A 25,981-nucleotide genomic window follows, 5' to 3' on the forward strand; every position below is an offset into this window, starting at 1 on the left:
CTGCCCATGAGATTCTCCAGGAAAGAATCCTGGAGTGGGTTGCCATTTCCTTCTCCAGGGGATCTTCCCAACCCAGGGATCAAACCCAGTTCTCCCACATTGCAGGAAGACACTTTAACCTCTGAGCCACCAGGGAAGCTCTATAGCCTGGTACAAAGATGGATGTCTCTTAGTACTGCCCTCTAGGTGCTTGTAATCTTTCAGAGATGCAACTGGGAATGTAAGCATTAAACCACAACAAAGCAAAAACAGAATGCTGCAGGTCTTTTGTTTTGTGATAAAGCCTTACATTTCCATGCCTTACCTCCCTGATTGGCTCTGCAGCTTTCATACTGTAGGATATTTTTCATTTTTATATGCCTAGTGCATGGTACATAGTAGGTACTCAGAAGCTACCTGTTAAATCAAGATGATGCCCTGAGGCTGTCTCCCTTATACAGAGATAGAATGCAGGAATTCTGGAAAGGCAATCCAGGGAGGAAAAAGTATAAAGACATGAGGTGTGTCACCTATTTGCCTGTTTGACTTCAGTGACTGGGAATGAAACTAGGTCTAAGAGAATGGTGGGGGTTGACAAGATAGGCCAGAGCCACATTACAGAGGGCCTTCAATGGGATGCTACATTTTGACCTCTGTCCTCTGAGTCATAGGGAGCCCTGGACTGTTTTTGAAAGGGAAATAATCTAATATTGTTACAGTTTATACTTAGTCTTATTGAGACTATAATGAATGTTTTCCTTTTAGTACACCTAGGATTTATGGCAACTTAAGATATCTCCACTTCCAAGTTTAGCCTCATGGATCATAGCCATGGTAATTGGCCAAGACAAGAGTTTTTACTTCAAACCCAGGACAAGGAGAAACCCAAGACTTCCTCCTCTTTTTGGGTTGGAGAGACCTATGGTAGAAATCAGACTATTAGGGAGTAGGAGCTACTTCAAAGGAAGAGACACATAAATGCTAGTTAAAATGACTAGTGCAAAAGGAATTGAGGTGTAGTTAGGCTTTACTTAGAAGTAAACATTAAGAGTCTCTTTTTCTTCTGTTGGCAAACAGATGTTAAATGACCCTGACAACTATAGTGTAATCATGTCACTGCCTGGCTTAAATTTTTTAAGTGATTTTTAATGCAAGGCTTAGAGAAGAAATTCCAAATTCCTTAACCTGTCATTCAAGACTTTCTAGAATCAGGAATGAACTTATCTTTTCCTTTGTATTTCTCTATTGCTTGGCTACATGAATTTTCTCTATCGATGACTCCACTCACATTTATCTTTTACAATTTCACCCCTTTATTCATGTAATTTCTTGTATTTGTAGAATACTGTCCCCTATCAATGGCTTTCATCCTCCAAGGTATGGTCTAAGTCCTGCCTCCTCCTGAAAGCCCTTGATAATTATTCTACCCCTAACTGATTCTCCTATCCTTTGGATCTTTTTAGCATTGATTATCTTCTCCAAGCTTTGAGTTCACAACCTTTATAGCTATGTATTGTTATTGATAAACTCCATGACTCTACCTTGATTACATTAATTAAACTGTAAATAACTTGAGGCAAGTAATTGTTGCTTCTCCTTCTCTTGCATCCTCATTAAAAATCCACTATGTGGTGTGTGACTATGTAGATGCTGTGCCAGGTTGAGTAAAAAGATTTGTGAATTAACTTTCATATGTTGTACTCTTATTGCATGTCTGTCTCCATGGATTTCCTATACTCACTTTCAGGTTAGGCTGGGGACCCTTTGAAGTGCCTAACATAGTGCTTGATACAGAGTTTATGCTGGGATTTCTTTGGAAGGAATGATGCTAAAGCTGAAACTCCAGTACTTTGGCCACCTCATGCGAAGAGTTGACTCATTGGAAAAGACTCTGATGCTGGGAGGGATTGGGGGCAGGAGGAGAAGGGGACGACAGAGGATGAGGTGGCTGGATGGCATCACTGACTCGATGGACGTGAGTCTGGGTGAACTCTGGGAGTTGGTGATGGACAGGGAGGCCTGGTGTGCTGCGATTCATGGGGTCGCAAAGAGTTGGACACGACTGAGCGACTGATCTGATCTGATCTGTACTGCTGAATGAAATAATAAGCAAAAGCCACCCATTCATATTCATCACTCACCCTGTTGGGATGTCTTCCGGCAGACCATGATACAAGTCATGGTGATGAACACTACACAGCACAAGGAGATGATGAGAATTATGGCAAAGATAGACAGGCCTTTTCCTAAGGGGCAAAACAAAACCAAGTGGTATCTGGTTGAAAACAGTCCAGAAACAGAGACTCCAAGGATCAGTCTACACTAGCTCACAGTTCTTTCTTTTTCATCTTCTCCTAACTTATTTAGCTAGACAGAGAGACAAACAAAACCCTGGATCCATGAGAAAGACTTGAGAGAAGCTAGAGACTCCATGTACATGCAAGTTATTTCAGGTCCACTCATTGATGGCTGATTGGCCTGGACATTTGAACCAGTACTCCATGCTTTCCATGGGGCCAAGACAAGAGGTTTCTCACATTTTCTTAGGAGAAAGTGCTTCCCAGCTTCACAAAAATACTACCGTATTGAGATTACGATCAATTACTTCTCTGCCCAAGTATTCAGGTTTCTTAATCCTCAAAACATATTTCCACTGTCTCCTGGGTTACCTGTCTAAATCATGAAGGAAACCCCTGGACTAGGCTTCTGGTCCTGGGTCTGTTATTTATTTGCTGTATGACTGTGGTAGGCAGAATAAGGGTCCTCCAAAGATGCTCATATTCATATCCCCAGTATGTTAGTTTACATTGTAGGGAAGAATTAAGATTGCAGATATATTTAAGGTTGTTAATTCATTGACTTTGAAGTGGGGAGATCATCTTGAAATATCTGGGTGGGCTCAAGGGAATCTCAAGGGTCTCCCCAAAGTGGAAGAAGGAAACAGAAAAGGGGATGATAGTGAGATATTTGAAGATGCTACATTGCTAGTTTTGAAACTGGTGGAAGGTAACCAGAAGCCAAAGAAAGAAGGTAACCTCTAGGAACTGAAAGGAGGACAAAGAAACTGATTATCCCCAGTCTCCAAAAATAACACAGCCCAATTATACCTTGATTTTAGCCCAGTGTGTCAGACTTCTGATGTCCAGAAGTATAGGATAATACATTTGTGTCATTTTAAGGTGCTAAGTATGGGGTACTTTTTCAGTAGTCCTAGAAGGCTAAATACATAGAAGTCATAGAAGAATAAATACAGTGACTTTAATCAGATTTTTTACTAATACCTTAGTTTCCCCATAAGTTCAGTGAAAAGATTGGATGATGTTTAATGCACTTGTAGCTATAATATTCTGAATCTAGGGAGTGAGGTCAGGGGATATGGATGGAGAGGGAAAGGAATCCCAGTGTCCTTAGGATTTACTGCTGCAACTGACTTTGTTTTCTCTAGATCCCCAAATATTATATCTTAGACATCTGGTATTTGTGGTCCTTAGAGCTCTGATTGGAGTTGAGAGAACCCAAGCTATAAAATGATACAGATCAAGGGAAGGTTCCTCATTGGAGAGAGTCAAGTTGTAAAATAAATAATAGAGGATGTAGAGCATAAACTCCAAATCTTAGAGTATCCATTCTTCCAAAAGTTATTTTCCCATCTTCTCAAATCAACTGTCGTAAGAAGTATCTTCTAGCCCCGCTTCTTCTATGGATATTGCCATAGGGGAGACATGGAACTATAGAAGTCTTCAAGCCAAAAGTGACAACACAGAAATGGAACACAAAACAAGCTTCAGCTGTGACCTGAGACTACCAAGAAACTCTGCAACCAGGAGGGCAGAAGTACAGAGGCATTAAGAAGTCCACCATCAATGACACACAACCAGAGGATAAGACCAGGAGTGATAGTCATCAAACTATTATGTACCTATCAATCAAAACAGATACCTACTGTAGACCTGGAGTCTTAGAGGTCTCCAGGCATCAATACTTTTGTTGCCAGACCATGGGGGTGGTCTAGAGAGTTCTGAGGGATGGGCCAAGGCAGCCAAGGTGATAATGGGAAACAGTGGTTAAAAGAAACATCTAGCATCAACTAGTATTGTTGATGAAATAAAATGATATAAAATATAAGTATTTCATTGTTTTAATAATCAATGTATTCAAACCACTGCATACCAGCTATTAGCTCCAGGTGAAAACCCAAAGAACTTATATTTGGGGTTTGCATCTCTGAGACTTTGACTTAGGGATCCTTGAAACTTTGAAGGAATCAGAAATCAGCTACAAGCTGCTTGGTGACCTCTGAAGAATAACTCAAGTAATGAAGCCTTGCCACTACCCTTACCTGTTCCAATGCCTGTCTCCCTGGGAGAGCTGGCTGAAACCATAGTCCCATTCCAATTCTTACATAGAATGTTTAGGAAGTACATTATCATGCCAACAGAGAAATAAGAACACAGATATCACTACCCTTAAACCCATTCTGACTTTGAACATCCCTGTATCTGTATCTTTCCCTATCCTTTCTCCATTCTATCCATCTCATCTGTCTCTAGGACCTTTGATCATAGCCTGGAACATAGGAGGTAACAGTTTGCAGAGTAGAATGGCATAGAATAGTGTGTATAGTGGAAACTTTTTGTTGCAAAGTTAAGAGCCAAAAAGGAAGAATAGATGTGTTAACATTTCCCTTACCTGGTCCAGCACTTGTCTTTCCAATATCACCATCCATTTCAGTTGTTCTGCCCCAGGATATATTCACTGTGTATGTTACTATAACAACAGGATTATTAGGGTCAGAGATCTGTCTTCCAGATAGGAACTTTCAAGATGGAGGGTGGCTACAAAGATTGCAGTTCTTCTATGGGTATCTGTGCTAAGATTTCCAGAATTCCTGGCCATGTCATTAACCACTATTATTGGGTTAGCCAAAAAGTTCATTTGGGTTTTTCCATAATATCTTACAGAAAAACTTGATTGAACTTTTTGGCCAATTCAATACAATAATGTGATAGCTTATTTTGCTTTTTTACTGTTGGTGGGAAGAAGGCCCATAGAGGAGAGAAAATATACCTGAAGTCCCATAGCAATTCAGACTAGAAGCAGAGCAGAAGTCAGTTTTCTTTTTTCACTTTTCCTATAGAGTTATTCAAATTCTATCCTTTTTGCCTCAGACATTTTTACAGAGAAATATATATATATATATATATATATATATATATATATATATATGATTCACTTCTTCATGACCCTTAGGTCTTTTTATTTCCATGTCTTTATTACTATGTTCCTTCTGAAGAACCCAGTGACCTCTTATTACCTGTCTAATGGCATTGAGCCTCCTCCCTTGGCTTCCATGACACCATTTCAGACCTTCCCTATTCCCACAGAACGCCAGTAAAACTCACCTTCCAAGGGGGTTTGCGTGGTTGGAAGTGACTTAGTCTTGGTCTCAAGTGGCTTTGAGGAATCTGCAAGGAAAAGGGAGTCCTTTCAAGGGCCCTGGCACCCCTGAGTGAACAGTTGAATGTTTTAGGAAAAAATGGAAAATAATTAATGGCCAGTCAGATACTTAATTAATCTGGATGGGGAAAATATTTTGTTTTAACTAACTTCCAGTTGAAATTTAGCTACTTATTCTCTTGAGAGGGTCTTAGAAATATTACAAAGAAGGTGTCTGTAGTGAGTTAGTAAAGATAATAGAGTAATAACCTCCAAACACTTATTTCTTCACAAAAGCAGTGAAATGACTGACACTTTTTTTTTTTTAACTTTTTTTCTTTAAGATTTTGGAAAAATAGCCAAAGATTTGAATCAACCCAGGTAGCATTTATGGAAGAAAAACACTCCAATCTTGTTAAGTACAGCAAGTATTGTTGCATTTTAATTTACCCCAGCTCTATTACCCTGTCCCAGGCCAGTAGTAGCCTTGAAAATAAGCCTTGTTCAAGGTGCTAGACTGAACAGAACAGATTTAATTCCCCCCAAAATTGTCATTATTTGACTTCTGTGGCAGTTCCCTGAAAGACCTGATTCAAAAGGCTTATCTTCATTGATCATCTAGTGCTAAAACTTTTGCCAGGGAAGGGGTGTATTTGTCAGACAGGTGCCTGGAGCATTAAACAACAACTGAGGTAAACAAGAGACTTGCCAAAAAGCTTTTAAAAAAGTAATTAAATGTTCAGAGACTTTGAAAATCTCTGACACATTCATGAAATCTGGAAAGCCAAGACATGAATAGTATTGTGTGCATGCTCAGGAAAGACATGAGAATGTCATATGTTCTTATCTCTGACTAGCCTTGAGGCTCTGCATTAGCAGGAAATGAAGGCTACAGCACAGTTATAAACTTCCTGGGTAAGCATTGAAAACAGTTAAACAAGCAACAGAACCCTTGGAGTTTTATTGATTCCAACTATTTAAAGAAATATCTGTCCAATAAATATTTGACCACTAAATTGATCAGAGACTTAAGTGGCAATCCATGACAAAGAATACAAGAGACTACATAGAATTAGCTCAGACAGTTATTGAACAAATAAATAGCAATTAATATAGAAAGCAGCAACAAAAGCAAGCCCTGGAGAGAGACAGAGACTCAGAATTCTAAATTTGTCACATTATATTATTTAAAAAGTCAAATTTTCAACAAAATATGAGACATGCAAAGAAACTAGAAAGTATGGAGCTTCTGGTTAAAGATGGCAGAGTAGAGCACCATCTCCTTCTGCGAGAAAACCAAAATTGAAACTAGCTATTGAACAATCATCAACAGGAGGATGTTGGAACCTACCAAAATAAGACACCCCACATACAAAGACAAAGAAGCCATAGCAAAATAGGAGGGGTACAATCACAATAAAATCAAATCCCTTACCCACCAGGTGGGTGACACACAATCTGGAGAAAAATCATACCAAAGAAGTTTTCCCACTGTTGCTAAGGTTCTGAACCCCATGTCAGGCTCCCCAGCCTGGGGACCCAACAAACAGACTGGGAATATGCAGGGAATCTGACCTTGAAGGCCAGCAGTATTTGATCATAGGACTTCCACAGGACTGGGAGAAACAGAAACTCCAGTCTTAGAGGGCACAAACAAAAGCTTGTGTGCACTAAGCCTCAGAGGAAGGGAGCAGTGAGACCACAGGAGACTGAATCAAAACTACTTGCTAGTGTTGGAGGGTCTCCTGTGGAGGCATGTGCCTGCAGGGGATCACCACAGGGATGGGGACACTGGCAACATCAGTCTGGGAAGGTCCCCCTTGGTGTAAATCCTCTTGGGTTGCCATTAGCCAGACCACAGAACCTGTAGACCCAAGGGCTGGGTCACCTCTGGCCAAAAAACTACCAGGAAAGAAGTGCAACACCACTCATCAGCAGATAATTGGATTAAAGCTTTACTGAGCAAGGCTCTGCCCACCAGAGCAAGACCCAGTTTTTCCCACCACCAGTCCCTCCCATCAGGAGGCTTACACAAGCCTCTTATAATCCTTCATCAGAGGGCAAACAGAGAAGAGAGAAGAGGCACAGTCTGACGGTGACCAAATTACAGAAAGTTAATCATCATAAAAAAAATAGAAAGTTATGTCCCAGATGAAGGAACAAGATAAAACCCCAGAAAAACAGCTAAATGAAGTGGAGATAGGCAAACTTTCAGGAAAATAATTCAGAGTAATGGTAGTGAAGATGATTCAGGATCTCAGGAAAAGAATGGAGGCAAAGATTGAGAAGATGCAAGAAATGTTTACCAAAGACCTACAAGAACTGAAGAACAAACAGGTGAATAATACACTAGAAGAAATCCATAGCAGAATAACTGAGGCAGAAGAACAGATAACTGACCTGGAGGACAGAAAGGTGAAAATCACTGCAGGAGAACAGAATATAGAGAAAAGAATGAAAAGAAATGAAGACAGACAGACAAAAAAAAATAAATAAAAGATAATTGCAATGTCAAGCCATAATGGGAACATGATTAGCCTAATAATATAAAATAATTACATACAACTCGGGGGAGGATCAAGCAGAGTGATAAGTGGAAGTACATACATGCACATATTTTCATCTACTCAGCCAGTCTATGTCTTTTGTTTGGTGCATTTAATTCATTTGCATTTAAGTGCAAAACTACAGTTTTCATGTTTTAGGTTCATTTTCTGTAGGTAGATCTTTTCCTTCTCTTGCTTCCTGCTTGGAGAAGTTCCTTTAGCATTTGTTGTAAAGTTGGTTTGGTGGTGATGAACTCTCTTAACTTTTACTTGTCTGGAAAGCTTTTGATTACTCCATCAAATCTTAAGGAGAGAGTCTTGCTGGGTAGAGTATTCAGTTTTTCCCACCACCAGTCCCTCCCATCATGAGGCTTGCACAACTGTAAATAATATGTATATATATTTTAGAAAACTTATGAACTTTTGCCTAACTAAAAAAATGTGTGACAGTTTGATTCCACTTATTTGATTTAGTATGAATAGAATGTTAGATTTATAATTTAAGAAAATAGATAGGCAAGAAGCAGCAAAGGTTTACTATGTAGCAGAGGGAAATATAGTCAATATCTTATATTATCCTATAATGGAAAATAATTTCAAAGATAATATATGAATATATGCATAACTGAATCACACACAATTTCTACATTTTGAAATTTAGTATTGTTTACCAGTTTTTATAAATGTACTATGGACATCTAATAGCAACGTAAGAGATATAAAATTTTAAATACATTTTGTAGGATATAAAATTATGTACATTTATATAAATAGAAATCAATTGTATTTAAATTATTGACTACATCATCAATATGCTCCTATTCTTATTTTTTTCTGCATTTGATAAAATATTCTCAGAGAAATGTTAATATGTTTCACTATGATTATATATTTTTTCTTTTCCCTTATATTTCTTCTGAGATTTTTGCTTTATGTATTTTGTTTCTTTTCTGTTAGGTACCTCATGGTTTATGATATCTATCTTTGTGAATTGTACTTTTTATCTTTAAAAATATTCATCTTTGTTTAATTTAAAAATAAATTTATAAAATTAAAAAAATAAACTGGAAAATATAGTCTGTAAACATATATAAAAAAAGCAATGAATAGAAACTTTCTCTGAGGAAGTACAGATACTGGACTCATTAGAAAAAAAATACTTTAAATCAACTAAATTTGTTATTAAAAAAAAAAAAAAGAAATAAATCAAAGGAAACTATGTCCAAAAAACTAAAATAACGAGGGCAATTCAAACCAAGTTGTTGTTCTGTCACTCAGTTGTGTCTGACTCTTTGTGAACCCATGGGCTGCAGCACACCAAATTTCCCTGTCCTTCACTATCTCCCAGGGTTTGCTCAAATTCATATCCATTGAGTCAGTGATGCTATCTAACCATCTCATCTGCTGAAATGCTCTTCTTTTCTCTTCAAATTTTCCCCAGCATCAGGGTCTTTTCCAATGAGTTTGCTCTTTGTATCAGATAGCCAAAGTACTGGAGCTTCAGCATCAGTCCTTCCAATGAATATTCCCATTACTTTAAGAATTTTCCACACTTTGTGGTGATGCACACAGTCAAAGGCTTTAGTGTAGTCAATGAAGCAGAAGTAGATATTTTCATGGAATTCCTTTGCTTTCTCTGTGATCCAACAAATGTTGGCAGTTTGATCTCTGGTTACTCTGCCTTTTCTAAACTCAGCTTGTGCATCTGGATATTATCAATTCAAGTACTGCTGAAGTCTAGCTTGAAGGATTTTGAGTATAACCTTACTAGCATGTGAAATGAGTGCAACTGTATGGTAGTTTGAACATTCTTTGTTATTGCCCTTCTTTGGGATTGGAATGAAAACTGGCCTTTCCTGTCCTGTGGCCACTGCTGAGTTTTCTATATTTGCTGACATATTGAGTGCAGAACTTTTACAGCATCATCTTTTAGGATTTTAAATAACTCAGATAAAATCCCATCATATTCATTAGCTATGTCTGTGGTCATGTACTTAAGGCGACTTGACTTCACACTCCAGAATGTCTGGCTCTAGGTGAGTGACCACACCATCATAGTTATCTGGGTCATTAAGACCTCTTTTGTAGAGTTCTGCCACTTCTTAATTTATTCTGCTTCTGTTAACTTCCTACCGTTTATGTCATATATCATGCCAAACCTTGCAAGAAATGTTCCCTTGATCTCTCTGATTTTCTTGAAGAAATCTCAAGTCTTTCCCATTCTATTGTCATCTTATACTTCTTTGCATTGTTCTTAAGAAGACCTTCTTATGTCTCCTTGCTATTCTCTGGAACTCTGCATTCAGTTGGGTATATCTTTCCCTTTATCCCATGCCTTTCAGTTCTCTTCTTCCCTCAGCTATTTGGAAAGCCTCCTCAGAGAAACATTTTGCCTTCTTGCATTTCTTTTTCTTTGGGATAGTTTTGGTCACATCTTCCTGTGCAATGTTACAAACTTCAAACCAAGTAGAAAATGTCAGTAAACAAAAATTATAAAACAGGAAAAAACTAGAAATCCTGGAGATGAAAGATACAATAACTGAACAAAATGCATGCATGCTAAGTTGCTTCAGTCATGTATGACTCTTTGCAATCTTATGGGCTGTGGCCTGCCAGGTTCCTCCCTCCATGAGATTTTCCATGCAAGAATACTGGAGTGGGTAAGCATGCCCTCCTTCAGGGGCTCTTCCTGATCCAGTAATCAAACTGGCATCTCCTATATTTCCTGCATTAACAGTTGGGTTCTTTACCACTTCTGACATCTGAAAAGCTCCAACTGAAAGAATAAAACCCACTAAAAAGAAGAATTCACTAAAACAGATTTAAACAGGCAGAATAAAGAATCAGTAAAACTGGTGACAATTGAAATTAGCAGATTAGAGAAACAGAAAGGAAAGTGAATGAAGAAAAATGACCAGCACCTCAGAGAACTGCAGGTCATCTTCAAGTGTACCAATATACACATAATGGAAGTTACAGAAGAGGATAGAAAAGCACAGACAAAATATTTTAAAATGCTATGTAATGTCAAAAAATTTTTGACATTTTTATTTTTTATTGACATTTTTATTTTTATTACTTTTTTATTCCTGTTTAGTTGTGTCTGACTCTTTGCAACCCCCTTGACTGCAGGTCCATCTGACTCTTTGCAACCCCACTGACTGTAGCACACAAGGCTTCCCTGTCCTTCACTATCTCCCTGAGCTTGCTCAAACTCATGTCCATTAAGTCCATGATGTCATCCAAACATCCCACCCTTTGTCAGCCCTTTCTCCTCCTGCTCTCAACCTTTCTCAGCATCAGGGTCTTTTCCAATGAGTCTTCTTGGCCAAAGTATTGGAGCTTCAGCTTCAGCACCAGTCCTTCCAATGAATATTTGGGATGAATTTCCTTTGGGATTGAATGGTTTGATCTCCTTGCTATTTAAATAATTCTCAAGAGTCTTTTACAACACAACCGTTCAAAAACATCAATTCTTCAGTGCTCAGTCTTCTTTATGGTCCAACTCTCACATTTGTACATGACTATTGGAAAAATGATAGCTTTGACTAAAAAGACTTTTGTAGGCAAAGTAATGTCTCTGCTTTTTAATACACTGTTTAGGTTTGTCAGAGCTTTCCTTCAAAGGAGAGAATGTCTTAATTTCATGACAGCAGTCACCATCCGCAGTGATTTTGAAGCCTGAGAAAATAAAATCTGTCACTGTTTCCATTGCTTGCCCATCTATTTTCCATGAAGTAGTGGGACTGGATGTCATGATTTTCATTTTTTTTTTTTAATACTGAGTTTTAAGCTAGCTCTGTCACTCTCCTCTTTAATCTTCATCAAGAGGCTCTTTATTTCCTGTTTGGTTTCTTGCATTAGGGTGATATTGCTTGCATATTTGATGTTGTTGATATTTCTCCTGGCAATCTTGATTTCAGTTTGTTATTCATCCAGCCCGGCATTTCACATGATGTACTTTGCATAGAAGTTAAATAAATGCATATACAATGTGTTAAAATGCAGATACATCACTATGCTTACAAAGGTGATACCACTGTAATGGCAGAAAGTAAAGAGGGACTAAAAAGCCTCTTGATGAAGGTGAAAGAGAAGAATGAAAAAGCTGGCTTAATACTCAACATTCAAAAAACAAAGATCATGGCATCTGGTCCTATACTTCATGGCAATTAGAAGGGAAAAAAAGAGAAGCAGTTGCAGATTTTATTTTCTTGGGTTCCAAAATTACTGGTGATAGTGACTGCAGCCATGAAATTAAAAGACACTAGCTCCTTGGAAGGAAAGCTATGACAAACCTAGAGAACATATTAAAAAGTAGAGACTCCAGTTTGCTGACAAAGTTCCGTACAGTCAAAACTATTGTTTTTCCCGTAGTCATGTACAAATATGAAAGTTGAACCATAAAGAATGCTGAGCACTGAAAAATCGATGCTTTCAAATTGTGGTACTGGAGAAGACTCTTGAGAGTCCCTAGGACTGCAAGGTGATAAAACCAGTCAATCTTAAAGGAAATCAGCTCTGAATATTCATTGGAATGACTGATGCTTAAATTGAAGCTCCAATACTTTGCCCACCCCATGTGAAAAGATGACTCATTGGAAAGACTCTGATGCTGGGAAAGATTGAAGGCAAAAAGAGAAGTGAGTGGCTGAGGGTGAGATGGTTAGATAGCACCACTGACCCGATGGACTTGAGTTTGAGCAAACTCCAGGTGATAGTGAAGGACCGGGGAGATTGGTATTATGCAGTTCATGGGGTCTCATCGCAAAGGTTCAGACATGACTTAGCAACTGAACAACAACATAGCAGTATTATTTTCCATCTGTCTCCTAAAACAAAAGAAGCAAAAATAAACAAATGGGACCTAATTAAATCCTTTTGTACAGCAAAACAAACAAACAAACAAACAAAAAATCAATGAAACAGGACTGCTTACTGAATGAGAGAAAATATTTGCAACTAAGAATGATAGTGTTAATGCCTAAAATATAGAGCGCTCATATAACTCAATATAACAACAAAAAAATAACTTGATTGGAAAATCGTCAATTCAGTTCAGTCGCTCAGTCAAGTCTGACTCTGTGCAACCTCATAGACTGCAGCAAGCCAGGCCTCCCTGTCCATCACCAATCCCTGGACTTCACTCAAACTCATGTACTTTGTGTCCGTGATGCCATCCAATCATCTCATCTTCTGTCATCCCCTTCTCCTTCCACCTTCAATCTCTCCCAGCATCAGGGTCTTTTCATATGAGTTAGTTCTTCACATAAGGTGGCCAAAGGATTGGAGTTTCAGCTTCAGGATCAGTCCTTCCAATGAATATTCAGGACTGATTTCCTATAGGATGGACTGGTTGGAACTCCTTGAAGTCCAAGGGATTCTCGAGACTCTTCTTCAGCATCACAGTTCAAAAGCATCCGTTATTCGGTGCTCAGCTTTCTTTGTAGTCAAACTTTCGTATCCATACATGTCTGCTGGAAAAACCGTAGCTTTGACTAGATGGAACTTTGTTGGCAAAGTAATGTCTCTGCTTTTTAATATGCTGTCTAGGTTGGTCATAACTTTTCTTCCAAAGACCAAGCGTCTTTTAACTTCATGGCTGCAGTCACCATCGGCAGTGATTTTGGAGCCCACAAAAATAAAGTCTCTCACTGTTTCAGCTGTTGCAGAATCTGTTTGCCATGAAGTGATGGGACTAGATGCCATGATCTTCATTTTCTAAATGTTGAGCTTTAAGCCAACTTTTTCACTCTCCTCTTTCACTTTCATCGAGAGGCTCTTAGTTCTTCTTCACTTTCTGCCATATGGGTGGTGCCATCTGCATATCAGAGCTCATTGATATTCTACTGGCAATCTTGACCCCAGCTTGTGCTTCATCCAACCCAGCGTTTCTCATGATCTACTCTGCATATGTTAAATGAGCAGGGTGACAATATACAGCCTTGATGTACTCCTTTCCTGATTTGGAACCAGTCTGTTGTTCCATGTCCAGTTCTAACTGTTGCTTCCTGACCTGCATACAGATTTCTCAAGAGGCAGGACAGGAGGTCTGGTATTCCTACTTCTTTCAGAATTTTCCAGAGTTTGTTGTGATCCACACAGTCAAAGGCTTTGTCATAGTCAATAAAGCAGAAATAGATGTTTTTCTGGAACTCTCTTGCTTTTCCGATGATCCAGCAGATGTTGGCAATTTGATCTCTGGTTCCTCTGCCTTTTCTAAATCCAGGCTGAACATCTGGAGCTTCATGGTTCATGTACTGTTAAAGCCTGGCTTGGAGAATTTTGAGCATGACTTTACTAGGATGCAAAATGAGTGCAATTGTGTGGTAGTTTGAGCATTCTTTGGCAATGTCTTTCTTTGGGATTGGAATGAAAACTAACCTTTTCTGGTCCTGTGGCCACTACTGAGTTTTACAAATTTGCCAGCATATTGAGTGCAGCACTTTCAAAGCATAATCTTTTAGGATTTGAAATAGCTCAATTGTTTTTCCATCAACTCCACTAGCTTTGTCCATACCAGACCACCTGATCTGCCTCTTGAGAAATCTGTATGCAGGTCAGGAAGCAACAGTTAGAACTGGACATGGAACAACAGACTGGTTCCAAATAGGAAAAAGAGTTCATCAAGGCTGTATATTGTCACCCTGTTTATTTAACTTATATGCAGACTACATCATGAGAAACACTGGACTGGAAGAAACACAAGCTGGAATCAAGATTGCTGGGAGAAATATCAATAACCTCAGATATGCAGATGACACCACCCTTATGGCAGAAAGTGAAGAAGAACTAAAGAGCCTCTTGATGAACGTGAAAGTGGAGAGTGAAAAAGTTGGCTTAAAGCTCAACCTTCAGAAAACGAAGATCATGGCATCCAGTCCCATCACTTCATGGGAAATAGATGGGGAAACAGTGTAAACAGTGTCAGACTTTATTTTTCTGGGCTCCAAAATCACTACAGATGGTGACTGCAGCCATGAAATTAAAAGACGCTTACTCCTTGGAAGGAAAGTTATGACCAACCTAGATAGCACATTCAAAAGCAGAGACATTACTTTGCCAACAAAGGTTCGTCTAGTCAAGGCTATGGTTTTTCCAGTGGTCATGTATGGATGTGAGAGTTGGACTGTGAAGAAGGCTGAGCGCCGAAGTATTGATGCTTTTGAACTGTGGTGTTGAAGAAGATTCTTGAGAGTCCCTTGGACTGCAAGGAGATTCAACCAGTCCATTCTGAAGGAGATCAGCCCTGGGATTTCTTTGGAAGGAATGATGCTAAAGCTGAAACTCCAGTACTTTGGCCACCTCATGCGAAGAGTTGACTCATTGGAAAAGACTCTGATGCTGGGAAGGATTGGGGGCAAGAGGAGAAGGGGACGACAGAGGATGAGATGGCTGGATGGCATCACTGACTCGATGGACGTGAGTCTGAGTGAACTTCGGGAGTTGGTGATGGACAGGGAGGCCTGGTGTGCTGCGATTCATGGGGTCGCAAAGAGTCGGACACGACTGAGCGACTGATCTGATCTGATCTGATCTGATGCTTCTTGAGGCCCACTTGACTTCACATTCCAGGATGTCTGGCTGTAGGTGAGTGATCACACCATCGTGAATATCTGGGACATGAAGATCTTTTTTGTATAGTTGTTCTGTGCATACTTGCCACCTCTTCTTAATATCTTCTGCTTCTGTTATGTCCATACCATTTCTGTCCTTTTTATGCCCATCTTTGTATGAAATGTTCCCTTGGTAATGTTAATTTTCTTGAAGAGATCTCTAGTTTTTCCATTCTATTGTTTTCCTCTATTTCTTTGAACTGATCCCTGAGAAAGGCTTTTTTTCTCTCCCTGCTATTCTTTGGAACTCTACATTCAAATGAGTATATGTTCCATTTTCTCCTTTGCCTTTAACTTCTTTTCACAGCTATTTGTAAGGCCTCCTCAGACAACGGTTTTGCCTTTGTGTATTCCTTTTCTTTGGGGTTGGTCTTGATCACTGCCTCCTGTACAATTTCATGAATCTCCGTCCATAGTTCTTCAGGCACTCCATCTAGCAGATCTAGTCCATTGAACCTATTTGCCGCTTCCACTGTATAATCGTAAGGGATTTGATTTAGGTCATACCTGAATCGTCTAATGGCTTTTTCTACTTTCTTCAATGTAAGTCTGAATTTGTCAATAAAGAGTGCATGGTCTTAGCCACAGTAAACTCCTGGTCTTATTTTTGCTGACTGTATAGAACTTCTCCATCTTTAGCTGCAAAGGATATAATCAATCTGATTTCGGTATTGACCATCTGGTGATGTCCACGTGTAGAGTCTTCTCTTGTGTTGTTGGAAGAGAGTGTTTGCTATGACCAGTGCATTCTCTTGGCAAAACTCTATTAGCCTTTTCCCTGCTTCATTCTGCCCTCCAAGGCCAAATTTGCCTGTTACTCCAGGTATGTCTTGACTTCCTACTTTTGCATTCCAGTCCCCTATAAAGAAAAGGACATCTTTTTTGGGTATTAGTTCTAGAAGGTCTTGTAAGTCTTCATAGATCCATTCAACTTCAGCTTCTTCAGCATTATTGGTCAGAGCATAGATTTGGATTTCTGTGACATTGAATGATTTGCCTTGGAAATAAAAAGAGATCGTTCTGTCATTTTTGAGATTGCTTCCAAGTACTGTATTTCAGACTCTTTTGTTGACTATCATCACTACTCCATTTCTTCTAAGGGATTCTTGCCCACAGTAGTAGATATAATGGTCATCTGAGTTAAATTCACCCATTCCAGTCCATTTTAGTTTGCTTATTCTAGGTGAAAAAACAGCCTTCAGAATGGGAGGAAATAATAGGAAATGAAGCAACGGACAAAGAATTAATCTCAAAAATATACAAGCAACACCTGCAGCTCAATTTCAGAAAAACAAAAGACCCAATCAAAAAGTGGGCCAAAGAACTAAACAGACATTTCTCAAGAAAAGACATACAGATGGCTAACAAACACATGAAAAGATGCTCATCACTCATTATCAGATAAATGCAAATAAAAACCACAATGAGGTACCATTTCATGCCAGTCAGAATGGCTGCTATCTTTGGGTTCAAGTCTACAAGCAATAAATTCTGGAGAGGGTGTGGAGAAAAGGGAGCCCTCTTACACTGTTTGTGGGAATGCAAACTAGTACAGCCATTATGGAGCACAGTGAGGAGATTCCTTAAAAAAAAAAACTCGAAATAGAACCGCCATATGACCCACCAATCCCACTGCTGGCATACACACTGAGGAAACCAGAATTGAAAGTGACACGTGTACCCCAATGTTCATCGTGGCCCTGTTTATAATAGCCAGGACATGGAAGCAACCTAGATGTCCATCAGCACATGAATGGATAAGAAAGTTGTGGTACATATACACAATGGAGTATTACTCAGCCATTAAAAAGAATACATTTGAATCAGTTCTAATGAGGTGGATGAAACTGGAGTCTATTATACAGAGTGAAGTAAGCCAGAAAGAAAAACACTAATACAGTATACTAACACATATATATGGAATTTAGAAAGAAGGTAATGATAACCCTGTATGTGAGACAGCAAAAGAGACACAGATGTATAGAACAGTCTTTTGGACTCTGTGGGAGAGGGTGAGAGTGGGATGATATGGGAGAATGGCATTGAAACATGTAAAATATCATATGTGAAACAAATCGCCAGTCCAGGTTTGATGCATGATACAGGGTGCTCGGGGCTTGTACACTGGGATGACCCAGAGAGATGGGATGGGGAGGGAGGAGGGAAGAGGTTCAGGATGGGGAGCACATGTACACTCATGGCGGATTCAAGTCAATGTATAGCAAAACCAATACAATATTGTAAAGTAAAATAAATAAATTAATTAAATAAAAGAAATGTCAATGCTCACTCTTGCCATCTCCTGTTTGACCACTGCCAATTTGCCTTGATTCATGGATCTAACATTCCAAGTTCCTCTGCAATATTGCTCTTTACAGCATCAGACTTTACTTCCATCACCAGTCATATCCACAACTGGGTGCTGTTTTCGCTTTGGCTCCATTTCTTCATTCTTTCTGGAGTTGTTTCTCCACTCTTCTCCCGTAGCACATTGGCACCTACCTACTGAGTTAATCTTTCAGTGTCCTATCTTTTTGCCTTTTCATACTGTTCATGGGTTTCTCAAGGAAAGAATACTAGTGGTTTTCATTTCAGAAGATCTGAATGGTCATTTTTTTCCAGAGAAGTGTACAGATGGCTAACAGTCCCATGAAAAGTTGCTCAGCATCTTTAATCATCTAAGAAATGGAAATTAGAAGCACAATTTGATATCACTTCACACCTATCAGAATGGGTATTATCAAGAAGATCACAAATAGCAAGTGTTGATGATGATATGGAGAAAGGGGCACTGTAGCACACTTTTTAAGGGAATGTAAAAGTGTTACAGCCACTGTGGAAAACTGCATGGATGTTTCTCAAAAAAACTAAAAATAAAACTATAATATGACTCAACAATTCCACTCCTGGGAATTTATTTGAAAAAAAGAAAAATCGCACTCCAATTTTTATTGCAGCACCATTTATGATTGCCAAGACATGGAGAGACCGTAAATGACCATCATCAGATAAATGGATTAAATAATATGTGAATGGGGAGAGGAAAGGGCAAGAAGGGGTAGATAATTAAGAGTTACAAGCTATTATGTATAAAATGAATAAGCTACAAGGATACATGGTAGAACCCCAAATATATAGCCCTATTTCATAGCAACTGTAAAGGGAGTATAACCTTTAAAATTTGTGAATCACGACATTGTACACCAGAAGCTTAATATTGTACACCAACAATACCACAATAAAATCAATGCAAAAATGCTAAATAAAATATTAGCAACCATAAAAAAAAATCAGTAGCTGATTTCTTATTGAAAACAATGGAGGTCATGAGGCAGAGGGCTTACATATTCAAAGTATGTGCAGGCTAAGTTGCTTCAGTTGTGTCCAGTTTTTTGCCATCCAGTGGACAGTAGCTCACCAGGCTTTTCTGTCCATGGGAGTCTACAGGCAGAAATACTGAAGTGGGTTGCAATGCTCTCCTCCAGGAGATCTTCCCAACCCAGAGATCTAACTCTCATTTCTTATGTCTCCTGAATTGGCAGGCAGGTTTTTGTTTTTGTTTTTGTTTTTTTAACCACTAGTGCCAACTGAGAAGCCCCATTCAAAGTACATATTATATCAATCAATAGTTCTATATTTAGCAAAATTGTCCTTCAAAAACGAAGCAGAATTAAAACATTCCAAGACAATGGGGAGAATGTGTTACCAGCACATTTGTACTGTGGGAAATCCTGAAGGGATTCTTCAGGGTGAAATGTAAGGACAGTGAATGGTAACTTGAATCAAAGCTAAGAAATAAAGCACAAATAAAGGTAATTTATCTAAATAAACATAGAAAGAGTATAAATGTATTTTTTTGTTTGTAACCCCTTTTTTCTATCTGATTTAAAAGACAAATACAGGAACAATAATTAAAAGCCTATGTTGATATGGTTATAATACATAAAGATGTAATTTGTTACAATAACAGCATAAAGAGGGAGAATGGAATTATGTAATAAACAAAGTTGTATATGCTATTGAAATTAAGTTAGCAAGAATTCAAACTAGATTGTAGTAAATTAAGAATTAATAGTAATCCCCATGACAACCACCAAGAAAGTTACAAAATATATATGGGAGAAACAACAAAAGGAATTGCATAGTACACTATATTATATCTATTTAATACCCAAAACAGAAGTAATGAAGGAGCAAAAGAATGAGAAAAGACAAGATATATAGCACATTGGCAAACATAAACCCTATCTTATCAGCACTTACATTAAACATAAACAGATTAAATTCTCAAATTTAAAGGCAGAGATTCACAGAATGGATAAGGAACATAATTCAACTACAAGCTATGTATATTTAGGATTCAAAAGACACAAGTGATTTGTTATTAAAAGAAAGAAAAAAATATGCCATGTAAACAGTAAACAAAATAGAGCCAGAGTACCTATACTACTATCAAACAAAATAGTAGTTTTACTTAGCAGCAAAAAATTGTTATTAGAGACAAAGAATCACATTTTATAATTATGAAAGGATCAGTCAATCAATGACACTACAATTATAAACATGTATGCTCTTAACAACAAAACATGAATCAAACAATGAGTGCATTTTAAGGAGAAGTAGTTGATTAAAAAGTAACAGCTTGAGATTTGAATACTACATTTTCAACTATGGATAGAACACCTAGCTAAAAGATCAGCAAGGACATCAAAGACTTGAAAAATACTGTTAACCAATGGACCCAAAGACATGTACAGGACACTCCACAATACAACAGCAGAATACACATCCTGTTTAAGTGCACATGGAACATAATCCAGAATATACCATATATGTTAAGCCATAAAATAAGTCTCAATAAATTTGAAGCAATTATAATAATGTACCATAATACAGTAAAATTAGAAAAAAAATAGCAGAAGGAAATTAGGGAGATGCAAACATATGTGAAAGTCAAACATTTCTAAATAATCAATGGGTTAAATAAGAAATCATTAAGAAATTAGAAAATACTTGCAAATTATTGAAGATAAAAACACAGCATATCAAAACTTATTGGACACAGTGAAAATAGTATTTTGGTACTACTTAGGTACTATAGCTAATAGTACTTAGCTATAAATACCTACACCAAAAAATTAAAAAAATTCTGATTAATAACTTAATCTTTCACCTTAAAAAGAAAATTAAAAATAGAAGAGAAAACTAAGCAGAAAATAAGCATATTGAAGAAATCAAATATTTAGCAGAGATAAATGAAATAGAAAATTGAAATAAATAAATAAATAAAATCAACAAAACCAAAGTTTGATTGTTGAAAAAGATCAGCATAATTGGCAAGCCTTTAGCAAGACCAAACTAAAAAGAAAGAAATAAGGCTCAAATTATTTAAGTCTTTGATGAAAATGGAGACGTATCTACTTTGTAGAAGTAAAAAGAATGACAAGAGAATACTATGAATAATTGTATGACAATGGATTAACTAAGACACAAACAGTAAATTCCTAGAAATTCACAATCTACTGAAACTGAGTACAGAAGAAATAGGAAATCAAAAAAGACAGATTTTTAATGAGTGAAAAGATTGGATTGCTAATCAAACAACTTCATATAAAGTAAAGATTAAGCCCAGGTGTGGTTTCACTGTTGAATTCTATAAACTTTTTTTTTTTTTAAATAATGCCAACTCTTCACGAATTCTTTCAAAAAATGGGTATGGTAGCACCTCCTAGCTCAGTATATGAGATCATTTTTATCATATCACATGGAATTGTATAATGACATAAAAAACAAAAGAAAACTAAGAACCAATATTCTTTATGAATATAGATGCAAAACTCCATAACAAAATACTAGCAAACCAAATCTAGCAGCATATTAAAAGGATTCTGTACCATGATCAGTTTATCCCAGGAATGCAAGATTGCTTCAGCATTTGAAAATGAGTCAAGATAATACACTCTCTTAATAAAATAAAGAAGGCAAGAAATACACAATCATTTCAATAGACACAGAACATGACTTGACACGATTCAATACCTTTTGATTATAAAAGCACTCAAAAAGCCAGGAATAAGGAAATGTTCTCAACCCAAGCAACATTTACCAAAATAAAGGCATCTGTCATCATATTTAATGTTGAAAGAAAGAATATTTTCTTGTAAGATCACAAAGAAGGCAATGATTCCCATTCTTGCCATGCTTTTTTCACCATTGAACTGTGGGTACTAACCAGAGAAATTGTGCCAGAATAACAAATAAAAGGCATCTAAATTGGAAAGAAAGGAATAAAATTATTTCTATTTTCAGATGACAAAATCATATTTAGAAAAACCTAAAGAATCCGCAAAACAATGATTAGAGCAAATAAATGTTTAGCAAAATTGTAGGATATAAGATCAATATACTTCTGTACCCTAGCAATGAACAACCCAAAAATAAAATTAAGGAAACAATTTTGAAAATAAAAAGGTACCCAAATTGGAAAGGAAGAAGCAAAATTCTCACTATTTGAAAAGAGACATGATACTGTATAAAGATAGTCCTAAAGACCACCAAAAATCTTTTAAAATTAATAAATGAATTCAGTAAAATAATAAAATATAAAATCAATATACAGAAATTTGTGGTATTTTTATATAACTCTCAGAAAGATAAGAAAATAATCCAATTTATAATTGTATCAAAAATTAAAATACTTAGTAATATATTTAGCCAAGATGTTAAAAGACATGTACAATGAAAACTGTAAGACACTGACAAAAGAAATTGAAAACACAACTAAATAAGGAGAGATCCCATTTTTCTGGATCAGAAAAATTAATGTTTTTAAAATATCTATACTACTCAAAATAATCTACAGATTAAATACTATCCTTGTCCACATTCCAATGGTACATTTCAAAGAACTGAAACAAACAATTCTAAAATTTATGTGGAACTACAAAAAAATGCAGAATAACCTAAAACAATCTTGAGAAAAAAGAATAAAGCTGGAGGCATCATGTTCTCTGATTTCAAACTATACTTCAAAACTATAGTAATCAAAACAGTATGATACTGGCACAAGAACAGACACACAGATCAATGAAACAAAACTGAGAGCCTAGAAATAAGCTCACACTTACATGGACAATTAATTTATGACAAAGGAGCAAAGATGCGAATAGAGAAGAGGAGCAAAGATGTGAAATTGGAGATTTGGAAGTAAGTGATGACTCCAGTTTACAAAGTTATATTGGGGTAAATAAGGAGGGACAGACAATAAAAACTACCTGTTTTAGTAGGTTGGTAGTGGCCACAGCCGAGAGATTGGGTGGCAGATGTAAAGTTTTATTTAATGACACATATGTTGAAATGAAGGTGTTAGTCACTCAGTCGTGTCCAACTCTTTGTAACCCCATGGATTGTAGCCAGCCAGGTTCCTCTGTTCATGGGATTTTCCAGGCAAGAATACTGGAGTGGGTTCCAATGCTCTCTTTCAGGTGATCTTCCCAACCCAGGGATTGAACCCAGGTCTCTCTGTCAGATTCTTTGCCATCTGAGCCACTGTGGATGTTATTTACATATATATGTACATTAGGCTTACATAATACACATATACATCAATTTTATATATATATATAAAAATATATATATATATATAATCGAAGAAGGCGATGGCACCCCACTCCAGTACTCTTGCCTGGAAAATCCCATGGACGGAGGAGCCTGGTAGGCTGCAGTCCATGGGGTCGCAAAGAGTCGGACACGACTGAGCGACTTCACTTTCACTTTTCACTTTCCTGCATTGGAGAAGGAAATGGCAGCCCACTCCAGTGTTCTTGCCTGGAGAATCCCAGGGACGGGGGTGGGGGGGCCTTGTGGGCTGCCGTCTCTGGGGTCACACAGAGTCGAACACGACTGAAGTAACTTAGCAGCATATATATATGTGTGTGTGTGTGTATATATATATATATATATATATATATATATATATATTAGGCTTAGGTAGAGGATAATGGATGAAGCATGGAGTTAGAGTAGATGAGGTTAAGAGCTGAGGTAAAGGATTTTTCTGTGGAGAAAAAGATATAACTTACACTGAGCCAAGAGGGAATGAGCAAGGGAATGTCGAAGCAGAGAGGGTGCTTGATAGAGTTCACATCTGAGGGTGGGGATCTGGGTCTTCTCAAGTTAAGAAGAAGGTGACCTCATCTTCTGGGAACAGGGCTGAAACATGAAATAAGTCAGAAAGAGATGAGCAAATTGATTGACAAACAGCATAGGGACAGGCAGTAGATGACACAGAGTATGAAACTAAAGCGGGGCCAATGCATCTCTGTACTTTTTCCAGAATTGGGGAATAACACAGAGTGTGAAGTGTATGTAGGACAGAGATGAATCAGGTGACCAGACTTAAGGAACCATGTTGAGGTAGAAGAGAAGGCAGGTAGAGGAAGCCAAGAGAAAGTAACTTGGATCAGAGAGCAGGAAAGGATGTAACTTCTCTGGGCCTCAATTTCCTTATCTGTCACTAGAGGTCAGTTGTGAGCATTGCCTAACAGTTTTATTGTCTGTAAACATGGACTGGAAAAGGAATAGACAGGCTGATTGGTTGTGAGCAAGGTCATGCCCAAATGGGCTAGAAACACACTTATAGAAAGATGAGAATGTTCAACTTGTCTCTTTATGAAGCACACTTTTTTTTTTTTTTTTTTTTTTTGCTTTCTGGCCATGTCTTTCTCTGCTTGACCAGATTGTCATCTCTCAAAGAACTGGACCAGTGTCCATAAATTTCTTTCAGGATGAGACTCCCCTTATTCCTTCCTAAACTAACAGACCAAAACTTACAGCACACACATCCTCACTACATCTAAACTTTGGCAAACAAATCCCTTCAGGCCAAACAGGACTCTCAAACCAATATCAACCACCTAATGGGAAGTAGATGGGGAAACAGTGGAAGCAGTGTCAGATTTTATTTTTTTGGGCTCCAAAATCACTGCAGATGGTGATTTCAACCAGGAAATTAAAAGACGCTTACTCCTTGCAAGGAAAGTTATGACCAACCTAGATAGCATATTCAAAAGCAGAGACATTACTTTGCCAACAAAGGTCCATCTAGTCAAGGCTATGGTTTTTCCAGTGGTCATGTATGGATGTGAGAGTTGGACTGTGAAGAAAGCGGAGTGCCAAAGAATTGATGCTTTTGAACTGTGGTGTTGGAGAAGACTCTTCAGAGTCCCTTGGACTGCAAGGAGATTCAACCATTCCATTCTAAAGGAGATCAGTCCTGGGTGTTCATTGGAAAGTGAAAGTGAAGTCGCTCAGTCATGTCTGACTCTTTGTGACCCCATGGACTGTAGGCCACCAGGCTCCTCTGTCCATGGGATTCTCCAGGCAAGAATACTGGAGTGGCTTGCCATTTCCTTTGCCAGGGGCTCTTCCCACCCCAGGGATTGAACCTGGGTCTCCCGCATTGTAGGCAGACACTTTAACCTCTGAGCTACCAGGGAAACTCATTGGAGGGACTGATGCTAAAGCTGAAACTCCAATATTTTGGCCACCTCATGCGAAGAGTTGACTCATTGGAAAAGACTCTGATGCTGGGAGGGATTGGGGGCAGGGGTAGAAGGGGATGACAGAGGATGAGATGGCTGGATGGCATCAATGACTCGATGGACATGAGTCTGAGTAAACTCCAGGAATTGGTGATGGACAGGGAGGCCTGGCATGCTGCGATTCATGGGGTCACAAAGAGTCAGACACGACTGAGTGACTGAACTGAACTGAACTGAACCCAAGTGGAAGGAGACAGTTTGCTTACTTTTGTTACACAGAGACATCTTCTGAGGATAATAATTTTCAGGAGGCTCTGAGGGTAATCTCATAAAGGAAGTTAGCCCTCAACTTGTTTTGGGAAATAAAAACCATCTTGGAATAAGTATCTTCCCTTCCAAGGAGATTTCTTTAAGTGCAACAAGATTCATTTGGCCATATCAGTGCTGGGCTGTTCATTTAAATTCCAGTCTACAATCATTATGTACACAGTTTGCAGTGTTTCCAAATAATTCTGTAATAAACATTCAGACCTTGATTAGACTTCAACCAGAACTTGCATTTGGCTTTAGGGAAAAAGAGGGGAAATTTAAAGAAACTGCAGAGATCTGGGCTTTATTTCATAAAGCAAAACTGAACAATCAACCAACAAAATAAAAACAATAACAGCAAAAAAACAAACAATCAAAGCACAACAAAAACAAACCAATAAAAAGTATCCCAAAGGGTGCCCAGAAACTGATATAGGTTCAATCACGAGAGGCAATCAGACATAGTGGAAGAACATGAAACCTGAGTACAAATCCTGCCTTGAACTTCCAAACAGTAAGCCCCTGGACAAGTAGATTTCCCTTTCTGATGTGT

The 25,981-nt window shown here is 38.0% G+C and overlaps 1 protein-coding gene across 3 annotated transcripts in view; it reads right to left on the minus strand.

The window, feature by feature from the left end:
• The window catches only part of VSIG4 (V-set and immunoglobulin domain containing 4), an 87,949-nt gene that overhangs the window by 54,942 nt on the left and 7,026 nt on the right, over positions 1-25,981 (minus strand). For all 3 annotated transcript variants that reach the window (XM_025275786.2, XM_025275787.2, XM_006069964.3), the window contains 3 exons: positions 5,382-5,444; positions 4,669-4,746; positions 2,121-2,225 (listed from right to left, as the gene is read on the minus strand). In XM_025275786.2, the coding sequence (XP_025131571.1) occupies positions 2,121-2,225; positions 4,669-4,746; positions 5,382-5,444 (246 nt within the window). The remainder of the gene's footprint in view (positions 1-2,120; positions 2,226-4,668; positions 4,747-5,381; positions 5,445-25,981) is intronic.

The sequence above is a fragment of the Bubalus bubalis genome, chromosome X (assembly GCF_019923935.1).
Source record: "Bubalus bubalis isolate 160015118507 breed Murrah chromosome X, NDDB_SH_1, whole genome shotgun sequence".
Lineage (NCBI taxonomy): Eukaryota > Metazoa > Chordata > Mammalia > Artiodactyla > Bovidae > Bubalus > Bubalus bubalis.